The 11819-nt window shown below is 30.3% G+C and overlaps 1 protein-coding gene across 2 annotated transcripts in view; it reads right to left on the minus strand.

The window, feature by feature from the left end:
* The window catches only part of LOC106685969 (roundabout homolog 2), a 319586-nt gene that overhangs the window by 20971 nt on the left and 286796 nt on the right, over positions 1-11819 (minus strand). Inside the window, exons 1-2 of one of the 2 annotated variants that reach the window (XM_067050737.1) lie at positions 7615-7945; positions 2881-3030 (exon numbers count right to left, since the gene is read on the minus strand). The exons of the other annotated variant lie outside the window; for it this stretch is intronic. Of the exons in view, the coding sequence (XP_066906838.1) occupies positions 2881-2920 (40 nt within the window). The 5' untranslated portion in view covers positions 2921-3030; positions 7615-7945. Of the gene's footprint in view, positions 1-2880; positions 3031-7614; positions 7946-11819 lie in introns of those variants that run through there. 2 annotated transcript variants of the gene reach the window in all.

The raw sequence follows: 11819 nt of genomic DNA on the forward strand, positions 1-11819 counted from the left end.
CATTTTTTTTTTTTCACTTTTTAAGAATACTCTTTTCTTTATTGAAAAGAGGATTTTAAAAATCCCATTTAATATGTTTTGTGTTTTTAAATCATACTAAAACTGATACAATACATTTACTAATCATTGTACTTACAGTTGAAATGAATACATTCACATATAAATCAGCCATCATCTTCCATGATTTGGACAAATAGTTAAAAATTATTTTTTCAAAAATTGTTGTTAATCTAATCATCAATATTCATACTCTCTTTTTATTTCCGGAATTTCTTTTTTCAATGTAACGAAATACTTTTCCTTTTTTTTAAATTTAGTTATCAAACTCTTTTACAATTTATGTTTATTTATTTTTTACTTTATAACAAAAATTATTAAAGGTACGCTACAAAAAACAATTTTGAACATTTAGCAAAAAAGTCATGTCAAGCTATTTCAATCACGATAAGACATAGCTAATTTGAAATCCCGTTTAATGGGTACATTAGCGTATAAATTTAATCGACATTGCCATAGTCGCTATAGAGAAAAAAAAAATTACAGAAAAGATAATATAAAGAGACACTCCAGGAAAATTGTAAAGTACAACATTAGTAAAAAAGTTGCTGTAACATTTCGGAATGTAACTGAATAAAAATAAGTAGTCCTATACGTACAAATAGTTTTTGAGTTGTTCGCAGATCATTATAGCAAGACTTGGCGATGGCGATATTTTTCAAAATATTCTTTCTTGTACATAGATAACTGAAGGATAATAATATAAATATTAAAAATCGATTGTGATATATCATTATATGAATTAACATACCTGGTGAGCCCCATCACCAACAGACTGACACAAAGTACAGACTACCCCTTCCCAAATAATCAAATTTCCTCAGCCCCCTCTTAAAATGCATTACCAGAATGCAGAATAAGAGGCTACCTTCAACCCGTTTTCATCATGATTTTATCCCCACGCACCCATGAGGCTTAGAAAAAAAAAATTCCTTTAACATCTTTTAATGCCACAAGGCAACAAAGAGAAAAAACGCAGTAAAGTATACATAACAAATTTCTTGTATTATGTATGTATGAAGTAAAACTGTTATTACTCTTGAATGAAGGATAAGAAAAAAAATCCGAAATTCCAAAAATTAGTACAATAAAAAAATCTGAAATTTCATTTTCATTTTAGCTTTCCAAAATAACTGAAGATTACTTTGAACGTTCCTAATTGAAACGCAACTTTTACCTTAGCCTAACAACTCCATATTCTAACACCATTACTGACCAATCCACCACCCCAAGACCACCCTCGCCTCCCAAGTATATCGATCTTGGAGAGTATCGACTCGCTACACTCACGCACCGGCCAGCACGCACCGTATAATCACAGGTTATACACGGTTCCGTTCTGGGCCGAATTAAGAGACCGTTAAACCTAACAGCTATTCCTTTACAGTTCCTCTGCCAACTTTCTTGTCTTAATTGCTACCCCTGCAAATTAAAAAATATTTTTGCGGCGAAGTAGAAGTATTGTTAATTAAAAACAGTCGATTTCGTACTAAAATTGCAAGGCGAGAACCGGCAATTATCAGTAGTAGATAATGGCTACCGCGAAAAATTATATTCATTAAAAACGTATTCTATTTAGCTGAGAATGCGTGAAGTTATAAATTAAGAAAGTGGTAACTTAAATTCACAGATATTAAACAACAGCTGGTAATGTAAATAAAAATACAAAATACATCATTCACTATGTACGCTTTACGTAAGTTTTATGTACGCTGTTCGTTGGATTTACGTTGAGATAAAATTGAAAATTTTATCAACAGAACTTCAAACACGGTTTCACAAAATAGGTTCCTTATACAGTTGTTTACTACACAAACTACAGTTATACTACAATACAAACTACTATATGACATTTAAAATAAATAATAATAGAAATGTTCCAAAAGAATAAAAACTACAGACAATAACATTATAAATTTCTTTTAGATAGTTTTACAAATTATAAATAATAATTTCTTCATGAAAATGTTTAACAATTCCTAGAGTGAAATCGTGACATACAGTAAGAACATCTTAAACTAGAGTTATAGGCACTAAAAAATGTAAAGTGTACTATGAAAAGTATAAAATTTCATTTCGGTACCTTTTTAGATAAAGTAAGCATAAATTTATACAATACTACAATAAAATTATATGTTTACTATAATTCATGATTTTAGAAATATTAAACAACGAGGTATCAAATCACTATAAATTATTGGAAGTTAGGTCTAGTACTAATATGCAATTTGTAAAAAGAGATCAGCACACAAAACATCTTGGAAGGAATAATTTTTTTCTATGTTGTCTGTTATATCCAACTTCTTTAAACTTAGATATAAGAGGAGCTTTTGTAATGGTAAAAGTAAACTATAATTAATAATTAATATCTGTAAATTTACCAATTTTTTTTCTAAGGACGTCCTTAAAAAGTTTATTTAAGATTATTAATTATTAACTAATTTGAAGACTAAAAAAAAAAATGAAATTTGATTCTATTGCAGGGTTATACTGAGGACCATGGTGGTGGATTACTTTAAGCAGTGATTGATGTTGTATGTAGAATGAAAATAAAATTACTACTTAAAACTCAGGGAACTTTGCAATTAAAGAGTGGAGGAGTTATATAATAGGAAGTTGAGAAACAATGTTTCCACAAAAATTCTTCCACCTATTCTATAAGTCGAAAAAGTTTCAATTAAGAATTATTTTATTTATACAATTTTTTAATGTAAATTTTATATACATAATTTATCGTTAATATTACCAGTACAAAAGTATGTTATTCGCTATTACATAATATTAAACAAAAAAAAATGGCAAATTAAATTTTTTAATACTTACTCTTGTGAAAAGTTGAGATTTGCCATGTGATGTTTGTCATAAGTATGGTTTTATTTTGAAAGTTATATTGTATACAGGGCCTGATGAGAATTAATCTCCAAAAAAACGTCTGATATTAAAGTAGCCACGACTGTTGCGAGTTGAAATCGCCTATAATAATTTGTGTGTGAATACCTAAAATTTATCTTTTTCAGAATTCCTAAATTTTAAAAGTTATTATAGGTAAATATTTGTGAAGTAATGTTACAGAAAAAAAATGTTCTACTGGACTTAGAGACATGTACAATGTATAACCTTAGTGTCCGTTGTCAGAACCGGATCACTATTTAATATAAATTAATCAGCTACTCAGTTATCATTCAGCAAATAATTTATCGTATTGTCGTACTAGAACTGAAAGGTAATTATTCACATAATAAATTAAATGAGTTGATTATTTATAATAAATATATTGTACATATTCATTAGCAGTTGCCCTTGGACAGTGACAAAACAGGAAACTTGTCCAGTTTCTACTTATGCTGATTTAAAATATGTCTTGAACAATTTAACTTAGTGATATTGAAGCGATTATCATGAGTATATTTAATGGAAATTAAAATAAATCGTTAAAAATATCGAATTATAAATAAATGAAATTTTAAAGTTAAACTAAGCTTTGTAAAGAAAATCATAAAACATTTTTAAAAAAATTTTAACTAGGGTTGAATGCTGCTAAATAATTGTATTGAATATGTAAAAGTAATACTTTTAAATAACAAGAAAATAACAGTAACAAAAATACTACCTAATATAGAATAATTGCCTAGCTAGGAACCGAACATATGGTAAAGTAACAGCCGATTGCCTTCCACTAACAGTTGACATACATTTTAATTAATGAAAGTAATAAATAATAAGGATACTGCAACTTGTCACGGCATTAGTTGCCAATTTATGGCCCCAGGTTTACTTCAAGTAATTAATTAATAGTATTTTAAGCTAACCAAGTAATCCATTGTAACAGTTGATATTACAGTATAATCATTTATTTCTTATAAATGATTAAATTTAGAAAAATAATCAAAATATCACTGAATAGTTTTTCAACCATGGAGTATTTTTTTTGTCCAAAACGGTTTTTCATGAAATGAACATATACCGTTGTGTTTTTGTTTAACTTTATTTTAAAAAAATTTATAGACATAAATATAATTAATATCAAGAAACCCATTAAGTAAGGAGAGTGTGTAATAAGTAAAGAATGTAATCTTAAACCTTTATGAATTTTGAATATAAATTTTTTTAATTTACTTATTTCTGAAGTATTTTTGAAATTAAAATAACATGTTGAAAAAAAACAATTCTATTTATGAAATAGTTTTTCCTTTCCTTCAGTATAGATTTTTTTAATTTATTTATTTTGAACAAAAATAAAAAATGTCTCAGGTATATAATGTTTTTCAACTGTTCAAGAAATGTTTCTATATAAAAGTATGGAGTAATATTAAAATGTAAACTTTTGGAGATTATCAAAATTTTATTTTAGTAATTTTTTTATTTACATTTTATTTGTAAACAATTATTTTACATTTAAATAATACCTTATCAAAATAAGGTAAATAAATTAAATATTTATTTTTAAAGAATGGAATATTAGAATGCATAAAAATCTTGGAGAACTGCAGGTTTATTTTATTTCTAATTATTTACTAAACAAAAATATATTTTTCCATTTACATCAATAACAATTTCTCCCTAATTATTTATTTATTTTTAATTGTTTGGCATTAAAATAATGGGATTTATAACAAAATTGAGTAATATTGGAGTGTATATAACTTTTTATGACTTACTCTGCTAAGTCTATTAATAGTATTGGCGGCTTATCAACGATCTTCCAATATTTAATCTAAAACAAAATTTTAAAATTCAGAGATTTTTTTGGTAAGCTGAATCGTCTAGTAAATATTTACTACAGATAATTTTGATTCCAACATCGACGTATTTCTTGAACATATAAGGAAATGTAAATGTTCCTAGTAGCTTCATATGTTCTAGGATTAATCATCTGCATATATATATCGTAAAATGTACATCATTAACAGTTAAACAATTGCTTCCCCTAAGAAGGTTACAAACGGAGACTATGAGCCCTCGATCAATGTCTAAGACAACACAGGTATAAATAGTAGAGAGACATCCCGACCTATCCCAAGGCGACTCGGCGTACCAAATGGTCCTCTCTTTGAGTGCTCTCTCATGTTTAGTCTGAGGAACATATGGCCGTTGTTCCTCGTCATAGCGAGGTGTCGCTCTTTGACAGTACAGCTGCTCCAACAGTCCCTCTGCAATGGCCAATATGTTCAGTCGTATGCAGATGTCTGGCAACATAATGTTTATCTTAGATACCCAAAAGCTATAAGGAACAACCTAGGAGTAATTGTAATGAGGTGAATTTGAATTGCCACTAAACAAGTGCAGAATTGAAACCGACTTAACAACTTAGCTATAATGAAGGCTTAGACTTAGACTTACTTAAGTTGTTACCTTTAGTAGCTCAACTACAAGACATTACTTTCGAATTGATTATAAAATAAGAGGAAATTAAAATTTCATAAAAATTATGATATATTAAAAATAAAATGATATATTAATTTAAATAAGAATTAGCCATGTTTCTTAAACTATTAATCCGATAGTACCTAGTGACTTTATTAATTACTTGACATAGATAGAAAAATATAATGGTTCAAATAACATAAATAACAGAAAGTGCGTATTTTATTATATAAATTTTAATCTTAAAATGATTTTTTTAAATCTAAAAGCTTAAAATATCTAAAATTTCTATCCTTTTTTTAATCAAACGATAATGTTTTAAATATTATATTCAAGCCCACGTTTCATCACATACATTTTTGTTAAATTGATAATTCCATACATTAATTCCAAATAAGCACAATGAGATATCATTTGAAAGACTAATTATTTGAGAAGTCCTGGAGTAGTTCAAAAATAGTTTCTACCCGGAACACTTTATCGAGTATCTCTTGCAAAAATTGTAGAATTATTTTTTTTTAATAGTAGTCTGCAAACGGGGCAGATAATCGAAAAAAAACATTAGAACAAAATTACAGAGGAGAATGACGGATTGTTGGGATAAATTGAATTTTAAAACCATTTAATTATTTTTATTGGAATTATCATGCCTTTGATATACAAATAGTAAAACATCATAAAAAGGTGTTTATGAATATAGGCGATTTACAGTAAGCGCACCAGTTATTGAGAAGTCAAACTTTGATTTAGAATATTATGAGTTTGATAATATATGATATAAAAAAGTTGTTCGTAAGATTTTTTCTTAAAACTTCATTTGCTAAAAAAAATTGTCCCATCCCATTGGAAATTCCTGAGTAAGAAGGAACGGAGAATTGGATAAGGTCAGAAAATTAACTAACTCATGTTATTATTATCACAAACTACAATGATCCACTTTTACTCTAAAATTTTAATTTAAAAAAACATAAACGTTTTGGCACTTAAGCGATTCTCAAGGAGACAACCTTAATCAATTTATGTCATGATTCATTAAATTATCTTTATAGCAGGCTAATGGCTCATGTCTTATATAAACCACATAATTTCAATACAAAACTATTCTACAAAAATTGTTTTCCTTTTCTATTAACCTCATTAACATTTTAATTTAGTACAATTTAACATTTACAGTTAACCTAAATAACATTTTTTTTTATTGATTATATTGTTATGAATTTATGAAAGGATTATGAAATTATGAAATGTAGTTTATAAAAGGCATGATCAATAAGCCTGCACAAAATACACTATAATGAATTATGACATCAAAGATTAAGGTTGTTTTCGTTGAGAATGGCTTAAGGGCCGAAACGTTGAAGTTTTTTTATTACAAATTTGAGAGCAAAAGTGGATCATTGAAGTTTGTGTTAATAATAAATATAAACCACTCTCAAACAATCAATATATTAAATCAATAATCTTATAACTCATGTTGTTTTAAAATTATTGTTCATTGTCTAACCTTATACACCATTTATTTTATTTTTATACATTAGAAGATTATATGTTAATCGAATGTAATTAATTGTAAGAAGATGGCCTGGATGACGGTAAAGAAAAGTTCACAAATTGCAGAGAAACTATTTATCAGTACCCAAATTAATGTTATTACTACTGTATACAGAACCTTAGCTATAGTCAGAGTTGGGCAAAAATTAGCTATAGCTAATACTAATAGCTAGAGTTGCCATGGAAAGATATTTATTTATTAATGTTTCATTCATGATTAAGGATCGTATCTATGATCATATTAGCTATTAGTTTGCCCATCACTAACTATAGTCCTAATAAATAGTGAATCACCAATAAATTAGACACCTTGTTCGACTGGCACCCAGACAATTTTTTTTTTTTTTTCAATATGATAATTGATGTGCACTTCACAAATAGAATGTTTATTGATTCTTTTAGTAAATAATATATATTAATATAAATATATTTTAGTAGCTATGAACACCAGTCGTTAAAATCAATGGTAATCGTGAAATAACAGTATAACTGGATCTGATATAGCGTCGTTTGTATGCTGCGGCACATACAGAGGAAGGGTCTAGCCTAAATATGGAATGAAGCTGCAAAAAGCGAAGGGTTGCTAGGACCTTCTTTTAAACAGTAAAAGATAAAAATAAATGGCGACAATAAAGTGGCTACCTCCCCTGTTGGGCCTTGTCCAAAATTCCTGTTGTTGTTTTGCCTCCAGCCACTCTCCAGGAATTATTCCGTCGAGGCAACTAGCAGTTTGGAGGAGGCGATTCAATTATTCCAAGTGGGTCCTTAAATCCTTTTAACTTCTGCTTGTTTCCTGTTTCTTGTTTCCTCTACGCATTTCCTACGGCAGATCTGCAGTGTATTCACAATTGCAGGAATATTCAGCGGTTCCGTCTTTTGACTTTGTATCCTACAAAATAATATAAACCCACTGCAGATTTGGTTATAACAGTCTTACTCAGACCTTTATATAAACATGTTATTAAAAACATCTGTTGTTTAAACACATCAAATTATATTTTTTAAATAAAACAATGGAATACAAATCGATGTGCAATGTAATTTTTTAACAGTTTTAGATCATTATACTTCGATATTCCTAATGCAATTTGAGCTAGAACTTTCTAAACAAGGGAGGCACAAAGTTGAGGATGGAACCATTAAGTAGTTCTTAAGTGTTCACGCACTCAAGTCGATGCTGTTAAAGTTTGCTTCAGGTAATGGACTTCGCAGAGTAGGATCTAAGTTTGAAATCGTCAAGTTGTCAATTTCTAGTCACCTAGTAAACGCATTCAATACAAAGATGCCAGGAAATGGAAACAGGAACAATGGGATTAGTTCTTTGTAAATATTGATAATAAATAATAGGATTAATAGAAATGAATTAATGTTATATAAGTAGTTTATAGACTAAAAATAGACATGATACATGGGAAAACACAAGAAGAATAAATTTGATAAATAAAAGAAAAAGAACTATGCATAAAAATGTAAGTTTAATTCAGGGATTCCCTGAAGTCAATTGTGAGTATAATGTCAGGAGATGTTATCCGAATTAATTATAACTGATTGGTAAGCTGGTATAACTGATTTGTGGACTGTATTTATAACGAATTGAAATGAATTAAGTATTTTGAAAGAGGGAAATAAAACTTCAATTCTTGAATAATTTAAACAAAACAAAACTGACCATATGTGGGACTTACTGGAAAATATAATCTGGATTAGTATTGCTAGGAAATTAATTTTAACTATTGCTTTTGAATGGGAGAATAATAACATAGAAAAATAAAAGATATTATGGTTTTACTTGGCTGATGATTAATGGTAGACTATTTAAGTTTTCGATGAAAATTTAGGTCCGGTTCTGCTTTAGTTTTCCCTCTGCCCCTTCGCCTAGGTGCGGTGTAGATTACTCACTCATTCTCAATTTCTTGCACATAAGCAAACTACTGTTGCTCTGACCTCAGATAATTGGGGTTTAAGACCCCTACTATTTCTTGGGTTTGCCAATTGATGGCAGGATCTTAATGTCCTATTTAGAGGATTAATGGAAGTTTCTTCTGTTTCTTTTTAAAATAATGAAAATAATACGAAGCCAAAAATAATATAGCACTTGACCCTCGCAATTCTACGGTACAAGTACGATACATATCAATATAAAAAATAAATTATCCATTAGGCCACAGGGGCTGATTATCTGATAATTTATTTATTTATTTATATATATATATATATTTTCGTACTCCCTGACGAAATAAGTAATTGAATATTTGTACAAAGTACTAGATATACATATACCTACCTACGTATGCATGTATTCAATTACGTATTTCGTCAGGGGGGAACGAAAAAAATAAATAATAAATTATCAGATGTACCACTATTAAAACAAGTAGTTAAATATTCATGTGTTGAACTTCGGTGATTTTTCACGTTCTACTAATAGGAGGACAAATCTAATCTAAAAGAATAAAAACACGAGAGTAAAGAACAGCTATCTCCGGCCTATAGGGTTACAAAGAATAACCTCCTAACCTTCAGTAATAACGATGTTTACTAGAAGATGATTTAACCCGCTATCTGTTGATGATTTACAGGAGGGTATGTTCTCTTGACGGGGACTATATCGAATAGCGGCTATAAGGGCTCCCAACACGGAAGGAGAACGGAGGATAAATAGGGCGACAAGGACCTAAGGCAGGATAAAGAGGATCTCAGCCGGCGACAAAAAACAAAGAGGTCCATGAATAATCCTTTTTGTGGGAAGGCGCTGTCACCAACTATCCTGTCCCACTCTATAAATATGTCGTCGCCGGCTTAGGAAGTGGAGTAAGTGTAGGAGGTTGCTACCGCTCTCCATTAAACACTCGAGAAATATTGAATTCAAAATTGTTTTTTTTAAGTACCGCTATAATCTATGAAACAAATGGGTCCTCTGGAGCTTCAGTATCTACTTGATAGGGAAATAACAATATTTAACCAATACTAGGAAATAACAGAGATAGGATTATTCTCAACCACCTGGGTTTACTCCCAAACTCTTGAAGGCCAGACTATTGTATTGTATAGAGGGATCTCACAACACAAGAAGCGATCCACATACGTTTCCTGCTGCAATTGAACTAGGACTAAGGGATGGAAGGAAGGCTTAGATACAACCAGCCCACTGAAGGAACGCATACACTATTTATAAAAATACTAATTCCTGAAAGTGCTGGAAACGTAGTATAAGTAAGAAACTGATTGTAATAGGCTAAGTGTTATCCACACAGTAAAATTAGGAGGATTGCATACACAACTCTCCTTCAAAGGGAAAGTGAAGAAAAAAGGATAGGTTGATGGACCCTTGGAGCCCAGATTTACATTATTGTTAACAGGATGTCAACGAATATAATCTAAACTGAAACAAAAGACAGGCAGTTAGTGGTTCCTAATTACCTACCACGCCCGTGTTTTTGGCTTCACTTTTTCTGACGTCTTACTCTTTTCCATCATACTCCTCACTCTAAGAGTAGAACATTTAAAAATCTACATGGTTCTTTCATCAAAATATTTTTTTCATAGTAGTTCAGTGCAACTATCTAAGGATGGCGGTAAACAGTGTTGGTTTATACGACTTTTACCAACCTCGCTAGGATTAGGACTTCTGTTTAATATATTATTAACCTAACATTATATTAACTAAAACAACTTATATTTATAAAAATCGCTAAAATAATGAACATACAAATGGACGATGAAAGAATGCAATGTTAAGGGAAAAAGGCCTTCGTTGAACGCAGATGACTTTAAAATGGACGTTCCAATGCCATTCTTGCTGAATTAATTATTGAAATATAAATAATCAATTTAGAAATGAAGAATGAAGAAGTCACTAACGCCCTCATGCACGCAACAACCAAGTTTTAGCCATGGAGAACTTCTCTGGAGGCAAATCCTCCAAACAAAAACCTACTCCTGGAGCGGCAAATCGGCCGTAAAATTAGCCCAGACCAATTTAACTGTCTGCTGCAATTTGGCAAAACCATTAGGAGCGAGGAGGACACGGGAGGGGAACAGGGAGGAACATTTGTCAGGGGCCAACATGGCCGCCGTGATAAGAGAACTGATAAGGAAGTATAATACAGTCGGTACTGTCTGTTTACGTTGGCTGTTGGTAATAATGCCTTGTTTCTGTCACATACATCATGCCGATACACGCGAATACACAGCCACCATCCAACGGAAGGCGGTCTATTACAAGAGGACAATCTATTACAGTCGTTTCCGGATAACTTTATTGCTTGTTTTTATTCGAGTCCACAGCAAAAACAAGATATCCATCTTTTATCTTCAGATGATAATGCATGATCTTTTTTCTCTTAAATTTAACTATTCAAATTTATTGTCCACTTTGTATTTTTTACTAGTAAATAAAAATTAAATTTAATGTCAAACATTAATTAGTGAGAAATATTTTAATTTAAGGTTATGTTATGTAAGCGCGCAACGTATTTTACCGAGATTGACTTTGAGTGACTGTAAAATCTTTAATGAGGTGTATATAGTTGAACGTAGATTACTGATTGGAGAAGATGGTCGGGGGGAGGGGGGGGGTGCGCCTATAATCGCCTCAAGAACTAAAAAAAACAACAACAAAAAACATGAATAATCTAGCGTCAAAGTTAAAGAATTTACTGATTGAAGAAGATGGTCGGTGGGGGTGGGAGGGGCGGTCAGCAAAGAAACAACATAAATAAACAAAAATTATTTATTTATACCGACGTTTCGACCTGTCAAAACGTAATCAACTGATTTATATTTTCATTCCATTATTGTGTATATTTCCAAATTTTTAGTCTATTATTTATTTTATTTAATATATT

The sequence above is a fragment of the Halyomorpha halys genome, unplaced genomic scaffold (genome assembly GCF_000696795.3).
Source record: "Halyomorpha halys isolate HHAL.00 unplaced genomic scaffold, Hhal_1.1 Scaffold761.1, whole genome shotgun sequence".
NCBI classification, from domain to species: Eukaryota; Metazoa; Arthropoda; class Insecta; order Hemiptera; family Pentatomidae; genus Halyomorpha; species Halyomorpha halys.